Below are 26,389 nucleotides of genomic sequence, written 5' to 3' on the forward strand. Positions count from 1 at the left end.
AACAGCTCACTGAAATAGAAGCTGCAGCAGTTGAGAACCAGGTCACAGATGTGAATGAGACAAAGTGAGAAATGGCTCTGAAGCTTAACAAGCCAAGAAATACTAGATGCAGGTGATGCAGAACAGGCAGAAGGACACAGTAAGGATAACAAAGCTTCATACTCAGAAGAGTGGAAAGATCAAACTGAAGAAATAAAAAACATTTTTAAAGAAACTAAGGTTTTTTACTTTTTTTTAACTTTTTTTTTTTTTTTTTTTTTTTTGCGGTATGCAGGCTTCTCACTGTTGTGGCCTTTCCCGTTGCGGAGCACAGGCTCAGGACGCGCAGGCTCAGCGGCCATGGCTCACGGGCCCAGCCGCTCTGCAGCATGTGGGATCTTCCTGGACCGGGGCACGAACCCATGTCCCCTGCATCGGCAGGCGGACTCTCAACCACTGTGTCACCAGAGAAGCCCCAGTTTTTTTACTTTTAAAAACAATTAGTATACGATTCATGTGCAAAACAACAAAAACAAAAAATCTTCTGAGTCACAATAGCCAATCACAACCTGTGCATAGGCATTAGAATTAGCACAGAGAGTTCCCTGTCAGGTACTCTTTTACCACTAGATAAAAATGTTCTATAATCAGAAAATCAATTTTTATATGGAAATGGATGTCAAATGGAGTTTTTTTAAGTACTTAAAGACATTTAAATCAACTAAACATCTCACACTTATTCCCTTTCTAAATTTTTCTCCCTTCTTTTCATAAAAAAAAATAGAAGGTTAACAAGGGAAAGGGGCTCAGCATTATGAAATCTGAGACTACACCTGGGATAAGAAGCATTCCAAAAGATTTCAAAAGAGAAGAAACATTTTTTAAATGGCAGAGACAATTATTTTGTAATATGCATGTACTCAATTTTTGGCTCTTTACCTACATACAAAGTTAAAATTGTATCAGCACCAGGAGTTCCTAAAGAATAAACCAAAAATGTTTACTATAGTAGTCCCAAAGAAAAAGATCCTACCCCACCCACCAATGTCAAACCAAAAAACCTAAGTATCACCCTGATTCCTCCTTTTCCCTTACCTTCCATTTCTTCCCATCAAGTTGTCTCAGTTTTACTTCCAAAATATTTCCAAATCATCTGTTCATCTCTACTGCCACTGGGCAGTCCAATCCATCTTCATTTTTTATTAAACTTCTATAAAAGCCTCCTAGCTGATCTCCCGGTTTCTATTCTTGTCCTCCTCTTACTCCATCTCCATAAAACATCACACACGATCTTCTTAGACCTCATCATGCCATTCTTCTACTAAAACCTTTACACTCTTTCCATTTCACCCAAAATAAAATTCAGACTCCTCTCTGTGACCCTCCATGACCTAGATTGTGAAAGCTCACCTTGCATCATTCTTCCTCTCCATCACACACTCCAGATATACCTATGTTTTTGACCCTTGCGTAAGTCACGCTCTCTCCTACTTCACAGACTTTGCATCTTCCATTCTTTCTTCTTGGAAATTTTTTTTTCTTTAATTTGAAGAACACACTGATGTAAAAAATTCTAACAATACAAAAAAAAAGCATGTGGAAAGAAACGACTACTTAAAATTCCAACACCTGAGAAAATTACCATTATTATTTTGAAGATAATCCTTTCCTATCCTATATCTCTCTATGGATATATGTGCTATTACACACTGTATATATAAATACTCTTCCATATATTCCAACTCTTTCCATACTGGTTCTTTCTCATACTTTAGTTCTCAATTCAAATACCTCCTCAAAAGAGGCCTTCCAGGACCATCTTAAAAGCATCCTATTCTTCTCTATCACATCACCTGTTTATTTTCTTCATTGCACTTATCTCTCTCTAAATTAACTATGTTTGCTTACTTGTCTCATTTTTTGTCTGTCCAATCCCAACTGAATGTAAGCTCCCTACTTTCTCAATCACAACAGGCTAGCCCAAAACCTAACACATTGCAGGTGCCAAATATTTACTGAATGAACAGATGATGGCTTTGACTAATATTTATAAGCTGCCAAATCCTAAATTTATATCTCCTACTCAAATTTCTCTCCTGAGCTTCATAGTCATACTTAACCGTCCCACTTGGCAGCTCTATCTGGATACACCATAGGTATTTTGGTCTCAGTGGGTCAACTACCTGCTCCTCCTCATGTTGTTCCCTATTTAGATGAATGATGCTACCATCAACCGAATTTCCCAAGCCATGAACTTGAATTTTATCCCTGATGCAATTCTTCCTCTTCACCCCCCATCTAACCAATCATCCAGAGCCTCTCCATATTACCTCAATTCTACCTCCTAAATCTCTTCAACCCATCCACTCCATTCAGCCCATCTGTTTCTCTTCAACGCTGCTACCACCACTCAAGTGCAAATCACCATCAGTCGTTTCTCCCCTAAACAACTACAATAACCTTCTAACTTGATGCTCCGGATCCATTCTTACTCCCCTCTAATTTACTCTCCATGCTGTAGCCTCAGTGGTATCTTCAAGATGATGATATGATCACGTCATACTCCTTAAAAATCTTCAGTGGCTTCCCACTATTCTTAGATTAAAACCTAAAATCCTTATCATGGACTATAAGGCCCATAAGAAATACCCTTCATCTAACTATCCAGACTTTTCTCCATAATCCAGTCTTTGGCCTTCTTTCAATTCTTTAAACCTACCATGCTCTATCCTCCTTCAGGGTCTTCAAATATGCTCTTCCTTCTGCCTAAAACACTACTTACCATGTCACACCACCCTTGCTACACATACTCATCCTTCAGGTCTCAAACTCAAACATCACTTCCTCAGGAAGGCTGTGGTAGGCAGAATTCTAAAGATATCCCCCTCTCTCTCTCCCCAAGATTTCCATTCTCTGGTTATACAATCAAACAGTAATCTAGGTACTACCATGAAGGGACTTTGCAGATATAATTATTACTCAGTTGATTTTAAGATAGGGAGATTAACCTAGATTATCCTGGTGGGTCTAATACCATCAGTTAAGCCCTTAAAAACAGAGGTTTCTCTCAGCCAAGGGCAAAATAGGAAATCAGAGAGATACAGGAGAAGTCAGCCAACACCCTGTTTGAGCCTGGAAGCAGATTCTCCGCCCCCAGAGACTCCAGGCCAGCTGATAACTATGATTTAAGCCTGCAAGACCCTAAGCAAAAAACCCAGTCAAACTACCTGGACTTCTGACCTACACACCTGTGATATAATAAATGGGTGTTAAGTCACTAAATTTGGGCGCTTCCCTGGTGGCGCAGTGGTTGAGAGTCCGCCTGCCGATGCAGGGGACACGGGTTCGTGCCCCAGTCCGGGAAGATCCCACATGCCACAGAGCGGCTGGGCCCGTGAGCCATGGCCGCTGAGCTTGCGCGTCTGGAGCCTGTGCTCCACAACGGGAGAGGCCACAACAGTGAGAAGCCCGAGTACCACAAAAAAAAAAACAAACAAAAAAAGTCACTAAATTTGTGGCAACAGTAGTAAAGAATACAAAGGCCCTTCCCTGACCCCCATGTCCACTCCAGACTGTGTTAGGGACCCATTATAATATTCATTATACTTATTACTTAATTTAATGTATGCAGTCTAAGATCTACAGTCAAAGGTTCTGTATTTTTGTGTACCATACACCATTATAATCCAACATGCACACAATTGGTACCTATAAATGTTTGTTGATTGAATGAACAAATTTTTCATTCAACTTTCTCTCAAAATTCTCAATCATTCTCAATCATTCTCATCTCAATTCACACCTCCTGTAAAGTGCTGTATTACAAAATATTTCTGTAATAAAGGTCAATTGCTTTATAGCAGTTACTAAAAAGAGGGGAAGGGTGGGATGAATGGAATACATTCAGCGTGGGGCAGTTGTTCTTTTTCTTTTACAAGTCCTTCCTCACTTGCCACTATCCACAATCTGAAATGCCTACTCCATGCCCAATACTCCTAGGGAGCATGAACATGTGTTAGAGAATCACAAAAGATTACCGTACAGAGCCATTATTACTAATGTCACAGGGTCATATTCTTCAAGTATGTTGGATTATAAATAAAGGTTTAAAATAATTGTTCTACTTTTTAAAGAAACAGTTTTCAAACTGCAAAAAAAATGCAAATTTATTCAATCTGCAACATTATTATTTCATAATAAAAAGAAACTGACTAGATTAAAACTATCTAGTCAGGAAGAGGAAAAGTCAACAAAAAGAACATTTTACTTACATTAATGGGAAAGCAAAAAATGGGAGTGTCATGGCAAGTCTTGCTGTAAATTCATCGGGAAGGTACCATAAGTATACAATTAAACATGTAAACAGATAGAGAATTGAAGAGTAGAGAATTAATCTTCCAACCCATAATTTTTGTAATCTCTGATTTTTTTCCCTAAATTCTTCCAATGCTTGAATTTCCTGTGAAGAGAAAGTTATTATGTATTATTAAATCTCAAATTCATAAAGAAATTAAAATGGTAAAAAAATTTTTAACATGATAGAGAGGTTATAAAGAACTCTTAAAAATTCAATGAAACATAACACCTTAATATTTTAAACAGAACATAATATGAAAAAGAAAATTAAAAATGAAGTTAAAACATATGAAAAATGTCTATTATGATTTGACAAATCTTTTTTAAATTAAAAATTAAGATATTTAAAAATAATATTTGATAACCTATCAAATTAGCAAAGATCAGAGGTATAAAATTGGCATCAATAAATAGTCTTTGTTAAATCAAACAAGTAATAATTCTCCCTGTATAAGGCCTAAAAAAAAAAACCTCTGACTATAAAAAGAATTAATAAAAATTGAAACAGTGACCCATACTAGATTCTTCAATCCATTCATCATTCTCAATATTCTCAAAGAATAACCATTTTTTATGATAGAAAGTATAAAAAGCTGTGAAGTTTGCAAATGAATAGTTGCAGACTATTTTATAATCTACTTTGTCCTATCTGTAACATTGATTTACACCATGCTGTAGATCAAATTTCATTCTAACATTCACTATTACCTGACACAGACTTCTTAGGTCACTGATAGACTTTGGATTTTAACATTGAAGTTCTCAGGCTTACTCTATATCACCCCTAAATTCCCATACCAGATCTAGTCTCCAAAGTAATATGCACTAAAATAATATTTACGTAACACATAAAATGAATTAAAACACCCCAGAGCCAAAGAACATACCTTATCTATATTTTCCAGAACCTCTACAGTTGAAGGTTTTGTCTGTTATAGAAACAGAAATAAGAGACAGCATTAAAACTTGTTATCGCTAACTTAGAAACACTTTGACTTTATATAATCATAAAAGAACATTTTAATCCAAAATTAGTTTTTTCAATGTTATCAAGCAATATGTATTCCTGTTTTTTTACAAATAAGATTTAGACTTAAATAAAAATTATAACTATAAACAAAATTACACAAGACTAAAGAAATAAGAAATCAGATGTACCTACTTAACTTATTTTTAGCCCTAGAAGTACTTTCAACTCTGACAGCTCAATTTTTACCATCCTTAACCAACCCCAATAAAACATACTTTTATTGAGAGAAAATTTGTTTAAATTTTCCTCCAAGAAAAATTTTCTTAGATATGATTATTCAAAAGAATTCTATTAAGTTATTATAAATTATTAATTCTATTAAATTATTATAATTATAAATTCTATTTAAAAATTCAAGACTAAAGATGGTCCGATTTACTATTGCTAAAAGTTCACTTAGGACTCTGGAGGTCGGAAATCAATAGGCTTCCTTCATTCTGAATTCCTAAAGTACTTTTCTGAAGATCAGATTTTTAAAGGGTGTCTAAGAATACTTCACTATTGCAGAGCTTGTTTGTCAAAGGTATTTTTTATATCACCTAGAATAAAAAACAGCCAAAATGGCTCATAAAACATTTGAAAAAAGTAATTACCAATTATATACTCAACCATCTAAGAGGGTAATGATTATCAATTCATTGTAGCGCCCACAGGAGTTGTTAATATTAGGTTGAACCATATGAAATTGCTGTTTATGTAGTCAAAACTGGCAGTTTCATATGGTTCAACCTAACAAGAAAGACAAAGGAAGAATAGATAAATTTGATTCTCAGGCAGAACTGTAATAAGGTTTTAAAGGGGGGTGGAGGGTGTCAATGTAATGCCAATCCAAAACAAAGCACCTCCAGCAATAGTCCAAAAACTAAATTGTGTACCAAATATTGCTAGACTCCATTGTTATGGTAAAAAGGAGTCAAAAAATAAGCAAAGTAGTTGTCCTAGACTACATTACCTCCTCTTATATTAGAGAAGAGCCACTGACCAGAATATTTTATATTTTATAGCTCTAAATTTGAGATACTTCCTCTAAAGACTTAGCCAATAAAATCAAACTATATTTTTAATTTTCTTTAACCTATTAATTCCTAAAAGTATACATAGTGTGACTTTAGTAAATATTTGTGACAAGCTTTAAGCAAAAAGATATAGCCTATAAAAACATAAATATTGTATAGAATACTTAATTTCAAGTAAGATTGAAATTTAGGCAGTATGAAAACAAGAAAAGATAACCATTTGTACACAAATGTATAAACAGAGAAATAAAAATAATTCATAGGTCAACATGAAATAATTCTGTTAAACAGAGACATCAGACACCTATATAGCAAGTAGAACCATTAAAGTCCAAATAAAAAACTAATTCATAAGAGAAGAAACAAAAAAAATTAAATAGAGTTAGGGATAATATTAAACTACTATTCAAGTCTACACCACAAAGGAGACCCTTACAAATAGCTGTATGTGACACTTTTATATTAGACTAAGAACTAGCTGTAAAGAAAAGTAACTTACCCTCCATCGAGAAAATAATCCACCCATTTTTTTATTTGTAGAAACTGGGCACAATGATAAATATCATCAGTTGTCCAAAGGAATTCACAGCTAGAAATAAAGCAATTGTTTTTAAAATTTAAGTTAAACATACAGCATATTCACTATAAAATTTAGATGTTGCAATACTACCCAAAAATACTATAAAATATTAATTTATTTGGACTCCACATATGTGGAATTTTAATTCAGACAGTCTTGCAGACAGCCCACCTTTTAAAGATTCCTTTCTTCCAAGCCAAAACATATTTAAAAGTGAAAATAAAGCTGGAAAGACTTTTTAAGTAGCAAGGCATTTTAAAAGTGTATATTCATACCACTTTGCAATTTTCTGTTCCTTAAAGTAGGTCCCCTATATTGTTCTTCTAAGAAAAATTCTGCTGTACTACTTTCATTCTACATTCTTAGATACAGTCATTTCTACCATTCAGCTGTCTCCCAGCTAAACTAGTTATTTGGAATTAGAGGTGCTCTACAATGTTTACAGTAACATCACCTTACAATAATAGAAAGCCAACAGGATTTTGAGTAAGCAAATAAGGTTTATAAGGCTACCTGTGACAGTGAGCATATCATTTAATGTTTCTGAGCCATAATTTTCTTTTCTGTATATTAAAGTTAATAATACTACCACTTTTCACAGGATAGCCTTTATTATTACCATTTTACAGAGAAGAAAATTAAGTGGAAAGAAGTTTAGTGATTCACCCAATAGCTCAGAAGAAACATTACCCAAAGCCACTCTATCTTCAGACTTCTGGTCTGTTCACTACCGTTCAACACCCAAATAAACATTTCTTTCTGAAATTGTGTCTAAGTTCCTCAAGTTAAACTGTCATGTCAGCTAGTTGTATCTCATATCCCCTTTTTTTAGCTGTTTTTCTATGACTCTCAAATGTATTAAATATTACCATAGGTATAAAAATGTATCAGCAATATTATATCCTAAATCAATTTACTAGTCAATAGTTATATAATTTTTAATTCTTTTAAACTGAAATAGTGAAAGTATATTTTCAAACTTACATAGTTTTACCAGGTTACAATTGTTATATACTACCAATGTATAAAACTCCTTCATTTCCACCTAAAAAAAGTTAGGCCATAATTCTTTTTTAAACCCATAAATGTAATCACAAAATAATGCCAGTACAAAGTAAGTACATTCACTCTGCAATACTATTTTTAGGTTGGAATTAGCGTCAGGCATGCCTATCTTTTTTTTTTTTTTTCAAAATTTTCTATTTTATTTTATTTTTTTTTATTTTTTTTTATTTTTTGCTTTATAACAAATTAAATCAGTTATACATATACATATGTTCCCATATCCCCTCCCTTTTGCGTCTCCCTCCCACCCTCCCTATCCCACCCCTCCAGGCGGTCACAAAGCACCGAGCTGATCTCCCTGTGCTATGCGGCTGCTTCCCACTAGCTATCTACCTTACGTTTGGTAGTGTATATGTGTCCATGCCTCTCTTTCGCTTTGTCACAGCTTACCCTTCCCCCTCCCCATATCCTCAAGTCCATTCTCTAGTAGGTCTGTGTCTTTATTCCTGTCTTACCCCTAGGTTCTTCATGACATTTTTTTTCTTAAATTCCATATATATGTGTTAGCATACAGTATTTGTCTTTCTCTTTCTGACTTACTTCACTCTGTATGACAGACTCTAGGTCTATCCACCTCATTACAAATAGCTCAATCAGGTATGCCTATCTTGAACTATCTTGGTTAGAGAAGTAACAAAAAGTCTAATTATGAAACACACAAAGTGATTTTTACCAACAGAAATACCTATAATCTATACTGAAAACTTCTGAAGTTTATAAATGTAATCAATGTTATAAGCCACATTTAAGTTGCAATCTAAATATTATTAATCCTTCAATAGTAAATCAGTATTCAAATTTCTAAAGTGTGGTTGTAGGAAATCCAGGAACTTTAATGAATAAAAGTATAAATTTCTGAGTTAAGACATTAAATAGACATTAAATTAAACCTTAAGATGCTAAAAATCACCAAGAAAGGTAGCTGGAAAGGGAATATTCAGATGAACCACTTAACTTGTATATTTTCAAAGTATACATTATCCCATGTATATGTTGAATGTATGTGCTATACACCACTATGTATGGTGTATAGCACAGTGTTTTTGTACACAACTGACCTACACATTTTGGTTTGAAATAGTTTAGAGATATCAAAAATCAGAATTTTTAATATTTGAAAGTAATGACAACAATAATATCATTTAAACACTTGGTAAGGACTTAATCTTCTAGCAGGCCCTAAAACAAATGCTTTTCATGAATTTTATCATTTAGATACTACCATCACTCTATTTTACAAATGACAAAACTGAGTCTACAGAGTGAAGTAATTTGCTAAGTTCCCAAAGACAGTAAGTAGCAGAGCCAGACCCAGTATTTTAGTTTTGATTTTTTAAAAAGCAACAAGTTAGGGGTAGTGGCTTAAGAGATACAAACTACTATGTATAAAACAAATAAGTTACAACGATATATTGTGCAGCACAGGGAATATAGGCAACATTTATAACTATAAATGGAGTATAATCTTTAAAAATTGTAAATCACTATGTTATACACCTGAAACTTATATGATATTGTAAATCAATTATAGCTCAATAAAAACGGCCAAAAAAAAGCAACAAGTTACTTCTAATAACTCAAAATCAGAAATTAAGTCTTTCTGTAGGTTAGATTGGAATATTTATATACAAAACGTATAAAAGCACCTCAGACATTCTCAAATAGCTGGTAAACAGAGCTACTGAAGTGGAAAGTTATAAACATAAGACACAGGGTTAGTACAGTGTATCATGTAGCCCAATTCCTTCATTTGATTAAATCTGAATGCTTAAATCTGCATGGAAGAGAAGCTAAATGACATGCCAAAATCATGCAGGTCCAGCTAGGGGCAGAACTGGTGCTAGAAGTCTGCAAGTACTGCCTCTACTTGTTTACTGCACGTCACTTTTAAAATACGTGTAATATGAAATGTATGCATAATATTACAATTAATACCAACTTTGACATCAATTATTTGCTTGGAGAATTGTTTTGATGTTAATGAAACAAATTACATAAGATCCCTTTAAGATCCCTGAAGCAGAGAACTGTGCTTCTAAATTCGTCCTCTAGAACAACATACTATGGTAATAGTCATTAAATGCCATATTCATTCTTTCAGGTTCATAATCAAAAAGCCAATCAACCCTCATTGTCCCAACGTTTTTTCTATCAAATTCTGGTATTTGTTAGGGAAGCCTGATTTACTATAATACACATGTATAAGTAGTACTTTCCAACAGATACGAAAGCATAACAAAATTAAATAAATCAACTATTTCTCTACAACTTTAATTTCATACCTCTTCTATTTCCAAACACTTTTTCCCTCCTTGCCACCTGAACATCTTAACTCCAATTCCTGTGGCCCATTACTATGAAACCTTGGGCAAATAAATAACTTAACCTCTCAGTTACTCATTATCTTCATCTGCAAAAGAGCGATGGTTAAGAACCCTCTCACCTGTTGAAAAGCTTAAACAACATAATGTATTCTAAAGTACGTACAACAGTGCCTGACACATACTAATTTCTCGATACAAATGGTTGTTTTTACTGCTGTGGTTGCTGCCCTTTTCTAGTCCATCTCTGCTTCCTTTGAACACATGGAAAATACATGGGAATCAAATAACTAGCATTTCTTTCTGAAGCATAAATCAATTTGCTTGCCCTTGAGTGGACAGATGGTTCAATCTCAAGTGGCCTGTTCCAAGAAATCTTCCGTGAACGTGTATAAAGAGTCTCTTTCCACTCTGATATCACAATGGGATCTGACATGACCTTAAGAGCCGGGTGCATCTAATGTGTTTTTCAATAAATAATAACACCCACCATATTATTTGAATCTTTTCTATTAACTGCTATTCACACTCAGGTTTAGGTGTCAGAATTTGAAATCTTGGGATGTGTTATTCTCAAATTTTGAGCTTACTTCAAGTCATACTGAAATAATGGAATAAAAAAGGTCTTGATTCAAAATATGACTCAACCACATACTAGCTATGTGATCTTGTATAAACTAAACTCTCTAAGCCTCAGTTCAGCATTTGTAAAGCGGTGAAAATATCTACATATATGCTTCACAGAATTGTTGCACGAGTTAAATGAAATTACATATCACTTGGTAATGAAATAATAAGTGTATAATAAGTTATAGACATTATTACTACTATTACCAGGAAGCACATGTAGTACAGAAATACTTCTCATATGGAACACATTTCTAACTTCTTACAAAGAAACTGTTTTATAATTTTAAAATTGGAAAATAAAGTTAGTTTGTATTTTAACTGAAATTGTATTGCTCTCATTTTCTCCAGTATAAAAAATAAAACAAAATACTCTGAAGACTCTTACATTAAAATAAATTGTGACAGCAAAGGAAGTTTAGTTTTATGTTTATCAAGTTCCAAACTTAAGTAGGAACTATTGTCACCATCAACAGTACCTCTATAACACACTGGACTATTCAATTTGAGATTAAAAGTGTTTGTTCTAGAACTCTAACTTTCAAATATCCTAACGGAAAAGACAATTCTGAAATATCCCAAACTACCACATTTATTGATCAAAAATAAAATTACTGAAAAGAAGTACATCTCTAAAAGCACTTTTATTACACAATGATTAAGTTCTGGTCTTCATGGTAAGTCAATGCTCATTCTGAACTAAATACTACCAAAAAATGACTATTTGATTGTAAAGATTTCTCCTATAAATCATACCTGTTGTAAGCCATATCATTTCTTCCTTTTTTTATTCTTTCAAGTTAATAATATGTAAACACTAAGGTTTTTAACAGCAATGGGTTGATGCCAGTAGATGACGGAGAAGCTTGAAATTCTAATTTTAAATGTTTAAAAAAATGTGTTGAAAATCAACTTAGTCCTCCTAAAATGAAACTACGGGGGCTGTTGAAGACAAGAGATTAGCATTCCCTGCCAGTTTGAACATATGCCTAAAACCAAGTTTACTCACATCCACACAAACTGCTGTTGAATTTTGTGTGGTGACAATTTTGTCAATGGTGACACCCAGGCCACTGAGAAAGGAGAAGAAAGTTGACACTAGGCACCACAAACCAGAAGCCTACTGGGAAAAGCGGAACATGGAAAATTCAGTGAGTCACGAATTTTACTTAGTAGAGTGAGGGCACCATCAGCAAAACTGAGTGCGCCAATCCCAACTCTCTCTCAATCCCCTTACACTGTATTCAAGAATTAAAACTATGATGGAGTTTAGATTTGCTCTTCTCCTTCTGCCATGCCTATGACACCCACGCAATCTCGCCCTTCCCTCCACCCCACCATTGCTCAAAAAAGGACTACAGTCGAAGACAGGCTTCTCTAAGCAGCATACAATCCACGCCCACACGCCTGGGCCGAGCAGCGTGACACTGACAGTTTTCGGTCCCTCCCGCTCTCACCAACTCGTGGCGCCTCCGCACAACTCAGCAAAAGACGACAAGGGTAGAACCCACTCAAAGCGATGGCTTAGTGCAGGACTTTCTGACCCTTCGACCGAACAGGGAGGTGGGCCAAAGAGACGATGCTCAGCTCAACCCAGTCACTGCCCCCCTTCCCCGCCCCGAATCTCCGAGAAAACGCTGGGGAACCAACTCCCCTCGGGGAACAGAAAGAGGTCTCCAGCACTCCAGAGCCACCCCTGCCACTGTGCTGGGAAACCAAGGGGATCAGAGGGCGAGACAGGATCAGCACGCAGCCGGGCAGGAGCTCGACTAGCCGCCGCCGCAGAGCTCGTAGGCCACTCGGCATGGGGCGTAGGCGACCGGGAGAGGCAAGCGGGGGAACCCGAAGCGTATTTTCCAGGAAAGCTCAGCGCATCTCCCCTCTGCCGAACCCTTCCAACGGCCCTCATTTTGACCCCTCTACCTTCAAGTAAAAGCGGGCAAAGCCCGGCGCCGGGGCGCAGCTCTGCCAGCTTCGGCCGCCACAGCGCAGCCCGCCTCCAGAGCAGGCAGCAGCCGCCACGGACAGAGCGATGGGCTCCGCCAACTTCCCATCAAACCCCGCGCTCCCGCCGCCGGCCAATCGGCGCCGCAGCCGGCGCGCGGCGCTCCCCCGTCACGTAACCGTGACCGGGGCGGGCAGTGGGGGGGGGCGAGGCCGGGTGTTGGCCCGAGGACTGCTTTCCCTGTGGTTTCCGCGGCAAAATAGGGTGCTCGTCGTCGCGTCTCACAGGTGGACTGTCATGTATTATGACTCTTACCAGTACAGTTACTTCTTACTCCTCCTCTGCCTCCTTTTCTTTTAGAGCCCGTTCTGCCAAGTCTTACAGGCGAAAGAAAACCCCGAAATTGGTCCTGATGGTCCTAGACCGCCGCGGGAGAGAAGAGTGCGCTTGGGTGGAGATGGATGCACCTGGAAAGGAGTCCGCCCTGAAGAGTGCCCGACCAGCTGTCATCCAGCCGGCAGCAGAGCAAGTTAATGCTACACCGCTTAGGAGAGACGGGTTCCCAAACAAGCCAGTGGAGAAATTCAGCCTAGACTCCAGGAGTGCTTGAGGCTTTTATGACTCTTGGACGCCAAAGAGGGTCATTTGATATCTGGGCGCTTACCATTGTGTGGTAAACGTGGAATGCCCAAGGATGTTGATTTCAAACTTGTGGATAACAACATAAGCTGAGTTTTCTATCTCTTACCTTAAGAACACTCCCTTCACAGGTCCTGGTACTAGGCCCACGAATAAACCACCTAGGTTTTATTTGCCTCAGATTTGAAACATTGGCTAAAGAGTGTTAAATCTCCTAGTCAACTGGGAATGACAAGTCTAAATAACAAATGGTACTTGAACCACAAAAGGTAATGTTGGAGAAGGGTAGAGAAACCTCAGCAAAAGCTTTTGTCACATTTTACCCCTGTGTGGAAACATTTTTCATGGGATTTTTCTATTTTATTTAGTTACATACACATTTTAAAATAATGAAAAGTGTCCATAGTTTTTAAACAGTATAATCGTTTTAATATGCTACGTTTAAACTTTGACAACCAAACAGGTAAAGTAAGAAAAGAAAGTGAGCATAGTATCTAGTTGGTAAGAATAATTTATTATACTGGAAGCTACCAGATAATTCACTGTAGAGTTGCTTAACTGCTAAAATCTTTAGTTATAGCTTTGTAAACTTGAAAAGAAGGGAAGGGAACCAAAGTTTTTTCTCGTACTCTGGGTCAGACACTTTACAAATCTAAAAGAAAATGAAAAGAAACATTTCACCTATTCTGGTATGGAAATTTAATCATTTTGTTTTTTCAGCCTTTGCTTTTTCAAAGTTTTTTTTTTTTTTAAAGGCCTGTGCAAGACTTAGAGGCTGAACTAATGGTTAACAGGGGGAAGGGTGGGGGGGAGGAGGGATAGCTAGAGAGTTTGGGATTGACATGTACACACTGCTATATTTAAAATGGATAACCAACAAGGACCAACTGTATAGCACAGGGAACTCTGCTCAATATTATATAACAACCTAAATGGGAAAAGAATTTGAAAAAGAATAGATACATGTATATGTTAAAAACAAAAAACAAAAAAGGCCTGTGCAGTTTTGCAAATGAATCTCCTCACCTCAGGACAATCTCTCTTCCTAAGAGAACAAGGAAGAAATGTTTTCTACTTGCTAATGATTTGTTCTTTAATTTTTTGTTTTTTAAAAATATTTATTTATTTGGTTGCACCAGATCTTAGTTGCGGCTCACAGCCTCCTCAGTTGCAGCATGCAGGCTCCTTAGTTGCGGCATGCATGAGAGATCTAGTTCCCTGACCAGGGATCGAACCCAGGCCCCCTGCATTGGGAGTGCAGAGTCTTATCCACTGCGCCACCAGGGAAGTCCCTGTTCTCTAGTTTTAATTGAGCCATCAAGATCTACTGTAAAGGGGACAAAAACAGGAGAGGGAAGCAGAAAAGAGCTAACTGGGTGCAAGAGTTTCCAAAAACCTAATCCTGAGACAAAATTCCCTAGGTAATTGATCTACAAGAGAAGAGATTTGGCCTGGCAAGGGGAGAGAGAAGAGTATTAAATAATTAACTTTTTAAATCCTCCCAGCAACGTTTTAAGGTATCAGTATTCAAATGAAGAAACTGAAAAGTAGAAAAATTATACATATATCGTTGAAGGTAATGCTAACACTGCCTCTACCAAGTGGTAAGAGTTTGTAGGCACAGTGAGGGAAGACGTTAGAAGCAGAGAAGTCAGCATATGCACTATATGGCTGTACTACAAGCTACAACGGTCATTCCAAATATTTACTGAGGACAAGACCCTGTGTTAAGTGCTAGGGATACAGAGATAAGTAAAACAGCTGTCCTAAAGCAACTGATCCTAGTGAGAGAAACCTTCAAGAAAACAACAAAAAAATACAATATAAGGCAAATAAGTGTTGTGGTAGAGGCAAATTTCAAAAGATTGGGAAATGACTAGGAAACAAGAGCCAGAGGGGATGTGGGAAAGCCAATGAAGGTGGTTCTTCAGTTGAGTCTGAATATTCATCCTAAAAATTGTTCTGGAATAGGTTCTAAGGAAGTGAAATCAAACAAGAGAGAAGATAAGCAAGGAAACAAACTATTCTAGGCAAAGGAATTCGAAAATGTCTAATTCAACAAATAAGTGAGCCACATTTATTTAGATAAATAAATGAAAGTTGCAAGCGATAGGTGCTCTGAGAGCTTACATTAGGGTCATTCACTGATCTGGTCAGAAAAGTTAGGTAAGGCATGCTTGAGGAGGTCTCCTGGAAGAGAGATCTGAAGGCTGAGAGACTGAAGAAAGGAGAAAAGGAAACGGAACATCGTGTATTTTGTCAGGAGTGAACAGTGCAAACCTGAGGGACTGAAAGGAGGCCATTGTGGCTAGAGCATAGTTTGCAGGGAGACCAAACTAAGCAGAACTTGGTTGGCCATACTGAGAACCTTCATCTTTTTCTTCAGAGCAAAATGGGGAAGGGATATGGCCTAATCAGATCTGTGTTTTGAAAAGATCATTCCAGATGCAGTGTGGGAACATGGACAGGATCAGCCTTGGACCAGTTAGGATCTATGGGTCATGGTTAGCATTGGTAGTAAGTAGTTCAAGTGGACTGGGATGGACACAAGGAGATGGAGACGAGTGCGGAAAATGGAACGATTTAGGAAGTGAAATAGGAGGTCTTGGGAATGGATTTAGATAAGGCAGAGTGGAATGAATGGGGATTGAGGGAGAGGAAGGAGTCAGAAATGACGGGATTTCTGGCAGGCCCAGTGGGTGGATAACAATGCTCACTGAGGTGTGGGGAACACTGAAGGAGAGTCGGATTTGGGGGAAGATGACGATTTCAATTCGAACATGTTGAGTCTCAGATGTTTTCGGGACTTCAAGGAGAGATGTCATGTAAACAGATCTATGGGTCTGCAGCACTGAGGAGAAGTCTGGGCCAAAGAAAAAGTATTTTACAGTTTGTAATATGTTCTTTTCCACAAGGTACTTATTTTTTCAAAATGCAAATATTATAAATATTGTGGAAAAACAAAAAGTAGAAGTCTCTAGAGCTGTTTCCCAAACTTCCTTTCAAATTACCTGGGGACTTCATTATGAAGAAAACAAGTTCTCAGGCTTCTACCCTATAGATTCTGATTATACATGTCTAGTATGAAGCCTCAAAATTCGGATTTTTGACAAGTGCCACCGGTGATTCTTCCTCTCAGTGATTTTCTCTGGGCAATGGTACTCCAGTGCCAGAGGCCCCCTGCATGAGAGTTATCCTAAGTGCTTATTAAAATATAGACTCTTGGGCCCTGCAGACTAAAATCTCTAGGGATGGGAGGACTGGAGAAAGGAAGATGGTACAGTACCAGGTTGTCCAAGATTTCACCATCTATGGCAGAGGTGTCCTAGGCCCTCCACCAGGCAGTTCAGAGGAGAGCTGGTGTCCTTTGTTGTATGATGCAAATGTAGGCAGCAGGCAGCCCTGGCAGGCTGGTATGATGACAGCTTTCCTGGCTCCTAGCCCAGGCCTCCCACCCTGTCCATTGAAATGGTGCTCAGCCTATTCCGATGCTCTCTTTTTCTGCCACTCCTATCAAACCTCATCCTTCCCTCCCAGGGGACGGTGTTATGCTCGATATACCCCTCCCAGTTCAGAGGTTTCTTTTAGCTAATCTGGCCAGGGTTGGGACAGAAATACGTTCAAATGCTATGTTTCACTCTCAGCAAAGTTTTTTTTATTCTCAAGAACCTACTTTGTAAGCGTTTTGTTTTTAAAGACTGAATTTTTAGTGTCACTGTAACATCTCTATTTCTCTGTGAGGTACTGTAGATGTAGAGGAAGAATCAGAAAGTATGGGGGGAAAAGAGAAGATTCGATTTTTTTTTTCCTTTGGCTGTGCCGCGCGGCATGCGGGATATTAGTTCCCTTACCAGGGATCGAGCCCACACTCCACACTCTCTGCAGTGGAAGTGTGGAGCCTCAACCACTGGACCGCCAGGGAAGACTCTAGAATTATTTTTTGTGATGGGAAATACAGCAAACACACAGAATAGTTCATTAAACAGATGTGTACTGCTTAAAGACTATAACACAAACACTCATGTAACCCCCACTGGGTCAGAAAGTAGAACATTATCAACATCCCAAAAGGCCCCAAAGTGCCCTTCCCTTATAACCCCCAAGTACCTAGGGTTAATAACCACTGTTATGATTATTAACATATTCACTTTCTTGTTTTTCTTTATAGCTTTATTGACTAATTACTCAAACAATATAGCTTATGCCTGTCTTTCAACTCTATGTAAATAGAATCATAGAGTAAGTTTTTTTTCACGTCTTGAATGTTTTTAATCAAAGTTATATCTTTAAGATTCATCCATGTGGATGTGGCTATAGATTTTTATTAAAATTTCTTTAACTGTATGTATTAATTTCAGGGAGAATAATATCCTTCCACATGAGCCTTCCCTTTCTGGAATGTGGTATAACTCTACATTTGTTCAAGTGTCCTCATGTGTTTTCCAAAGAAATTTTTCATTTTCATCGTATGAGTCTCATATGTTATAATAGGTAGAATTCTAAAGATGGCCCTCCAAGATTCCCATCCCCTGGTTAGCCAGTAAAACAATAGTCCTGCTGTGAAGGCCTTTTACGGATGTAAAAGAGGCAACCCCAAGCTCCAGGGACTGGGCCTTGAAGGGCATGTTCAGGTTGGAGGGCGCACATGTGGACCAGGAGGGGACCACGCTCCGCTCCAGAACCAGCCTCTAGAGTGACCTTTCTAGCCCCAGGCTGTGCTTGTGCATCCTCGGGGGACGCAGGAGGCAGATACTGCCATGCCTGGGCCCTGCACCAGGCTAACCACATGCTGTTACTCAAGATGAGCCACAACATGCCTGGATTTCTGATCTACAGAACTGCGAGATAATAAATGAGTGTTGTTTTAAGATGCGAGTGTTTCAGTAATGTGTTATGGCAGCAAAAGAAAATTAATACACACCTTTCTTATTAAGCAAAAATCTTTTTGGCTCATCAAGTAAGCCTTTACTCGAAGTAGGATGATACCAGGGAGGTCACACTACTTAAGTCCTATAGCTGAGATCACTTCACCTTTTAGAATCCAGACTAAAAATGCACGTATATCTACTGAAGGTGGCACTTGAAGCTACTCTCAGCTGCCTCTGAAGCTGGGTTTGGTAGATTGATAGTACTTGGGAGGAGAGGGACGACACGGCGGGGAAAACACAGCAACAAGAGCCAAGAGCTTGCAGTGCAGCAGAAGGAACACTGTGGCTCCTCAACCTGTTTGCTCACTTCACATTTAGATTCGTCCAGCCCACGCTCTGGAAGCAAATGCATGCTAAATGTAGTTCCCATGTTCCAATAAAAAAGTGAAGAAAGAAAGAAAGGCTAGATTGCTGTGAAATAACTGAAAATAAAGATTGACATTTATCAAGTCTAACATTAAAGATTCATCTATTATCATAAATAATGCGTAATTCCAGAGACCATTTGTGTCTGAAAGGCATAATTTAAAATTAGAACACAAAGTATCCTGGCATGTAGGTAGTTCCACGTGAGCTCAATCTACTTACTGAAAAAGAAAGGAACATTTCCCTCTTAAAATGAAAAAAAAAAAAAAACTTTGCTTTTTCTGGAAAAAAAAATATATAAACTAAGCTAAAATAAATTATTGGCTTGCTGCCCAGTAATTCTAAAAGATGGCATTCTAATGCTACCTGAAAAATAATGATACACATGACAAATCAGGGAGCTAGTGAAACTTGAGTCTTCACTTGTATGCATGTAAAGCTTACACATAAAACAAGGAAGATGTAGCTTTAGCTAATTCATACTGAGATTTATTGTTAATAGGAGTCATAAGAGTACATGGGATTTTACAAAGCATAAAATATGGAAGACAAATTTTCTGGCCTGAGGAGCTTAGTAAAACATGTGTAGACAGTAGCTAACAGGAAAAATATTAAGTCATGATGATTTACAAGTGATCACCAATGGGAGACTGGGTATAAAAAAAAAGATGTCATAAAAACAGAATTGGGAAATGCCAGGGATTTGAAAAAAGATTGCAAAAGCTTGAAGGAAGAATGAAAAAGAGATGTGAGAAATGAAAGACAAAGGTCTAAGAAATGAGGAAGGAGAAAAAACTGAAGATAAAGATGGAAGAAAAGACTTGCCACTGTGAGGCATGAACCAATACATGAGAAAAAACGTAGGATTGATTTGCTTGACAAACCTCTGAAATTAGACAACTGGAAATCCTAACTGTACAATTCATTTCTTATAAAGTTTAAGAGCTAATTTTCCCAAACAGTAGACACTAAACCAAACTTCTTGTTCAAGCCAAATTATTCCATCTATAACATATGTATATATAAATAAGATTCCGTACAACTCTGTATGCAGCTGAATTGTGAACAACTTAAAAGCTTAAGAATATTTTTTAGCTACAATGTAAAAGGAACTTCACTTTAGACTATATATTCAAAAGCAGTAGTTTTCTTTATATATACATATGTTCTAGGTAAGTCCCAATGCTATGGCAATACTGAAATCAGACCCAATATTTCTCTCCAAGATAAAGGCCAACTTCCTGTGCAGTGTATTCAGGGCCCACACCATCTCCATGTGCCACCTTTGTGGACACAGCAGGTGTACAGTTTTCTCTTCATTCACCAAATAGGTCATACTCAGGAAATTATCTGTTCAACAAATTTGCACATCTTTAAATGACGTCTTTTTATTAATGAGTTTTGAGCATTCTTTATAAATTCTGGGTATTACTTTTCAGATATGTGACTTTCAAATATTTCTCCCAGTCTGTGGCCTGTCTATTCATTCTCTTAAGTGTCTTGCAAAAGGCATGAGTTCTTAATTTTAATGAAGGGAATTTATCATTTTTTTTCTTTTATGGGTTGTGCCTTTAGTATCATATCTAAGAAATCTTTATCTAACCCAAGATCACAAAAATTTTCTCTTAAGTTTTCATCAACAAGTTTTATGCTTTAAGGTTTTGCTTTTAGGTCTATGATCCATTGTGAGTTAATTTTATATATAAGGTGTGAGATATGAGTTGAAGTTCATTTTTAAAATTTTTTTTGCATATAGATGTCAAACAGTTTCAGCACCAACTGTTAAAAAGATTATCTTTTTTCCATTGAATTGCCTTTGCACTTCTGTCAAGAATCAGTTCACTATATATTTGTGTGTCTATTTCTGGGCTCCCTCTTCTTTCTATATTTTTGCTGTTTACCACACCATCTTGACTACTCTACCTTTACAGTAAGTAAATGAGGTGGTGTGAGTGCTCCAACTTTGCTCTTTTTAAAAATTGTTTTGGCTATCCTAGTTCTATATGAAGTTTTAGGTAAATGTATCAATTTCTAGAAAAAATTTTGCTGTAATTTTTATTGGGATTGCATTGAATATATATATTATTTTGAGGAAAATTGGCATATTAACAATATTGAGTCTTCCAATCCAAGGACAGAGTATTTCTCCATCTATTTAGATCTTCTTTGATTTCTTTCATCATTATTTTATAGTTTTCAGCATATAGGTCCTGCATATTTTTGTTAGATTTATATCTAAGTATTTCATGGTTTTGGTACTATTTTTTAAAATAAATTTATTTATTTATTTATTTTTGGCTGTGTTGGGTCTTCGTTGCTGCACACAGGCTTTCTCTAGTTGCGGCGAGCAGGGGCTACTCTTCATTGCAGTATGCGTGCTTCTTATTGCAGTGGCTTCTCTTGTTGCAGAGCACGGGCTCTAGGCACGTGGGCTTCAGTAGTTGTGACATGAGGGCTCAGTAGTTGTGGCTCATGGGCTTAGTTGCTCTGCGGCATGTGGGATCATCCCGGACCAGGGCTTGAACCCAGGGCCCCTCATTGGCAGGCGGATTCTTAACCGCTGCACCACCAGGGAAGCCCAATATGTGAATTTTAAGAATGGCTGTCAAGTGTGGGAAAAGTGCTATCAGGTTGTTAGTTTTTTCATATAGGCGTTGTAAGATGTCAGGGTTTTCATGTTTCTTTGTGCAGTAATTAATTGAAAATATTCTTTGAATCAATAGCAGTTATTACTCATTCTTGATGTCCTTGTTGTAATAGCACATTATGAGTTTTATATTTTTTTTTCAAAGTAATCATTTTGTGTCTAATCAAAAAGAGTTTTAAATCATTTTCTAGTGTGTTCATATGATTCCTTCCTCTCATTAATTGCATTATCAAACAATCCAAGAGCCTATTCATCACTTCTATTTGAAATGTATCTCCTCCTTTAGTGAATTCCTGCTTTTGGTGATGATTTGATACCTTTTTTGTTGCAAATACTTTTTGATGTCAGAACAAATTCTATTAATGTAATTGCTTATCTTTTCCACTTTTGTTTCATATTCCATTAATTTTTTTATCTGAATTTTTTCTCAGTTCTTTATAGATTTAAAGATGAAGAAAGATGGTCCGCTTTATGTAATTCAAATAAGGTGATTGCAATTTCTTAAATATAGAAGCATTTCAAAGTGTCTTTCTGTATTACAGTTATAATGATGTATTTGCTGGTTGTCAATTTTTTGAATAAGCTTTTTGGGTTTTCTTGTGTGTTGGGGTTTTTCTTCCAAATCTTTGAAAATATATTTTAGCATCTGTAAAATATCCTTGACCCATGTTGTAAAGCTTGAACAGCTTTGTAATGGATAACCCATTATATCACTCTTAGACTTTTTTTTTAATCCATGTTGATATGTTTATGTAAAATACTCCATTTGTGAGAGGAACCTGAAATGAAAATAACTGTTGTAAAATGCTGAGGTGGTTAACAACTGTGAAGCAGCTTTTTCTCTTACCAGATTAAAGGAATGAGCTGCATGTGGTGTATATCCTGCACACTTATTAACATTCTTTAAAGGTTGCTGGGAGCCCTTTTCCTCACCTTTGTTGGACAACACTCCATGAATGTTTTCTACCACAGGTTACTATTTCCAAAAGTTATTTTACACTGCTGGATAAAGCCACAAGCTGGTTTTCAGTCGGTGAAAAAATTTAAAACTATACATAGAGTTTTCGATAACAGCAGTAGAGCACAATAATGGCCAACTAATGGAGTAGTATTTGGTTTCTGGTTTATTTATCTGTTAACCCTTCCATTATATAAATATTTTCCCATTACTTCTATTCATTCTTCATAAACTGTTACTTTTTTTTCCTATTTTGGGCATTTTTCCAAGTTCTCATGCAAAAATTAATTAAATTTAACAATTATTTCTAGGATTCCCATTAAATTTCTGTTAATTGAATCATGATTATTGTTTCATCATGACCTCTGAAAGTTCCCTTAAAAATGCAATAACCTCAACTACTCTTTTCAGCTCTTCAAAATAATATGGAATGTTCTTACTCAGCTGTTTTTTGATTTATGGGTAATCTAAGAAAAGATAGTTGTCTTGTGCTCCATAGAATAGTCACAGCTTTTGAGGGCTTTCGATATATTCGTTTAGTCTGAAAACCCATCCCGTGTAAGTAATGTCTGTCTTGTTGAACATAATTTACAAACAAAACAATGTTTATGATCTTTTTTTGCCTTGGCATAAACCAGCTAGAATCTCATACGAGTATGACTATTTAAAACGTTTTTTTTCAAGATATCTTTTTGAGAAACATCTCACTTGCCCATTTTATGTTCTGTTTGATTCTATATAAATACTATTGGAATCACAATTTTGAAGGAAAAATTTTTCTTTAATTAAAGTACTGAATGACATTATTACTTTTTGCAATAGGGCCATAATAAAAGACCACAGTCCTTATTAAGGTCAATGAAGTCATCAACATGAAGCTGCTGCCAACCTTTGTTGACTATACAGATTGTATTTTGCTTGACTATTTTCTATTTCTCCTGCTTTTTCATTTGCTCTTTGGGAGTGCCCTGATTCTCATAATCTTTATCTCTTCTGTTGTCATTTTAATCATCTAAATTTTCTTGGCTCTAATGAATGCTTTCTTTTCTTCATGATTTTGGCAGCTTTAGTATACATTCCAAGCTAATAAAGGTTTTGATATTTTGAAGCTTTTGTGAATCTTCAGTTTAAATTTTTTGCTTCCAAAAGGATACTCTCTTCATGAGAACTCAATTTTCCACTTATAATTTTACTCATCTGATGATTGAATTTTCCACAGACTATCTTCTAGCTCCATATGTTGCAAACCTTGTTTCTCCTCCACTAACAACCCATTCCCACCATCCAGGTACCACTCATCTTGTGGTAGCCTCTGGCCTTGCACCTTCATACCACCATGCCAAGTGAGCAGGCAGAACAGGCAATTGAAGTATGCTGAGAGGTTATTCTTACCCTGAGTGCTTAGCAATAACCATAGGAGTGGCTGTGAACCACGTAAATATATCCCACTAAACCTAAAATAGCATATCTCCAAATCAGCTACCTCTAAGCTGGATCCCAAAACTGCCTAAGCAATTGCAAAGCCACCTAACACAAGGGGAAGCGTGAAGGGAAAGCCAGAAAGGAAAGACACAGCAGTCTTCACTGGTTGGAGTTAAAATATCTTACTTGGGCAAATCTTGCAAAAATAAATAATTTGGGGAGCACGTTATTAGAGTCCCTATCAAGAAGCTTTATTAACATTTTCTTCCAAGGAGTCATGACACATCAACCTCCTTAGCTTCTTGGTAAATCTGCCTCTGGACATTACTTCCAGGCTTTATCCACAATTTCCCCAACTGCCCAAAATGTCTTATCTCTTCTTCTACTCCTAGCAAATCCCTACTCTTCTTTCATGGCTTAATTCAAATGTCAGTAATTCCCTGAGAAAGAACCCAGTGTATTGGAAAGAATTTGGGCTCTGATAAAAGACAGATAGAGGGTTTCAATCTTGGCTGGGCTTCATGTTCTTTGTGTGTCACAGCCAAAGTACTAACTTCTTTGAGCCTCAATTTCTTCATATATGAAATACAGATAAAATATATATACATTGCTGACTTGTAAGAATTTTTTTAAATTTAGCAATTTCATCAATTCTATCTTTTCTCATTTTAATATCTCTCCATAGAATATTGGAAACATTGAGAAAATGGTGCTTAAGAGAGGCTTTAAATTATTAAAAGCCTCTTAAGAGAGGCTTTAAATTATTTAATTTAAATTTAAATTACATTTGTTTCTCTTCTTTTAGCATTATTTTATTATTTGGGTGTTCAAAAGAACTGGAACTAGGATGAAGTGAGTGAGACATTTGCCTTAGGTCCAAACTACAGGGAGATGTCAAAAAACTCAGTAATCAATATAAATTCAATATTTTGAAAAAATCAGTGCAAAAAAATCCATAATGAACAAAATATCAAAAAAATTTTTAACGATGGGATCACTACTACTGATTTTTCCTTTGCCTTAGGCTCCAATATGACTCACGTTGGAACTGGTGATCAAAACTTGATGGAAGAATTTGGAAGATTATTTTTTATAACTATGCATAGCATTTAAATTATTCTCTTTATATTCAGTTGTTTTTACAGATGCCATATTTCAATACCTCCAGTATTAATTTTTCTAGCATCAAACCTTAACCCTCCACAATAGATGATTATGAGCAAATTATCTTTGTTTTACCTTAGAAATATTGTTTGCTCTACTGAAAAGTAGGTTACTGTTTTGGAAGTCAATTTCTATTACAGATAACCTCACTCTAGAATGATCTACTCCATTTTTTCCTACACTGAAGCTATTTAAATTTCACTCTCAACCTTTTGCAAAATGACTCATTTCAGAGTCCTTCAGAGATCTTATGCTTCCTTTAGGAATTCTACCTATATACAGTAAGTTGTTCTTATTTTCCATCTAAATTATTTAGCCAAATTTATTTATGACTATTTCTCTGAGGTGATGGAGTAAAACACTTCAGATAGTCTACTTGAGATACACTCTGTAATGTGTACTCTCATACACTGTTGGTGAAAGTATAAATTGGTACTTGCTTAAGGTCAATTCTAACATAACCACCAAATTTGAAATATGCATGGCACATATTACTTTTATAATTAAAATAATAATTTTTAAGTGTATTTTTTTCCCGTTCTATCCTTCTAGGTGAAAGAGTACAGAATCCCTGGCTTCAAGGACCTCATTTTTTTTTTTTTTTTTTTTTTTTTTTGCTATATGCGGGCCTCTCACTGTTGTGGCCTCTCCCGTTGCGGAGCATAGGCTCCATATGCGCAGGCTCAACGGCCATGCCTCACGGGCCCAGCTGCTTCGTGGCATGTGGGATCCTCCCGGACCGGGGCACGAACCCATGTCCCCTGCATCGGCAGACGGACTCTCAACCACTGCGCCACCAGGGAAGCCCCAAGGACCTCACACTTTAAAGGTGAAGGAGAAAAGAATAACTTGTGGTCTTTACATAGGGTGATATTTTAAAATTGTTTTGAGGTGTGTTTCAATATTATAAATATTAATTATAACCCATAATTATAGCCCACATAGAAAGTATAAGGAGAGTCTAAGGGCTTCCCTGGTGGCGCAGTGGTTGAGAGTCCGCCTGCCAATGCAGGGGACACGTGTTCGAGCCCTGGTCTGGGAGGATCCCACATGCCGCGGAGCACCTAGGCCCGTGAGCCACAACTACTGAGCCTGCGCGTCTGGAGCCTGTGCTCCGCAGCAAGAGAGGCCGCGACAGTGAGAGTCCCGCGCACCACGATGAAGAGTGGCCCCCGCTTGCCACAACTAGAGAAAGCCCTCGCACAGAAACGAAGACCCAACACAGCAAACATAAATAAGTAAATTAAAAAAAAAAAAAGGTTGAAGCCAGATTGGAAAGCCATTTAAAAAAAAAAAAAAGGAGAGTCTAAAAATTTTTGAAATTGCCTTAATTCTATACTCCGAAA

The 26,389-nt window shown here is 36.9% G+C and overlaps 1 protein-coding gene across 2 annotated transcripts in view; it reads right to left on the minus strand.

Moving 5' to 3' along the window:
* LNPK (lunapark, ER junction formation factor) overlaps positions 1–12,987 on the minus strand; it is an 86,263-nt gene extending 73,276 nt beyond the window's left edge. For both annotated transcript variants that reach the window (XM_082630557.1, XM_082630558.1), the window contains exons 1-4: positions 12,898–12,987; positions 6,881–6,970; positions 5,223–5,264; positions 4,251–4,438 (exon numbers count right to left, since the gene is read on the minus strand). In XM_082630557.1, the coding sequence (XP_082486683.1) occupies positions 4,251–4,438; positions 5,223–5,264; positions 6,881–6,907 (257 nt within the window). In that variant the 5' untranslated portion in view covers positions 6,908–6,970; positions 12,898–12,987. The remainder of the gene's footprint in view (positions 1–4,250; positions 4,439–5,222; positions 5,265–6,880; positions 6,971–12,897) is intronic.
* Positions 12,988–26,389: the final 13,402 nt, after the last annotated feature.

The sequence above is a fragment of the Mesoplodon mirus genome, assembly GCF_964341445.2.
Source record: "Mesoplodon mirus genome assembly, chromosome: 8".
Taxonomy (NCBI): domain Eukaryota; kingdom Metazoa; phylum Chordata; class Mammalia; order Artiodactyla; family Ziphiidae; genus Mesoplodon; species Mesoplodon mirus.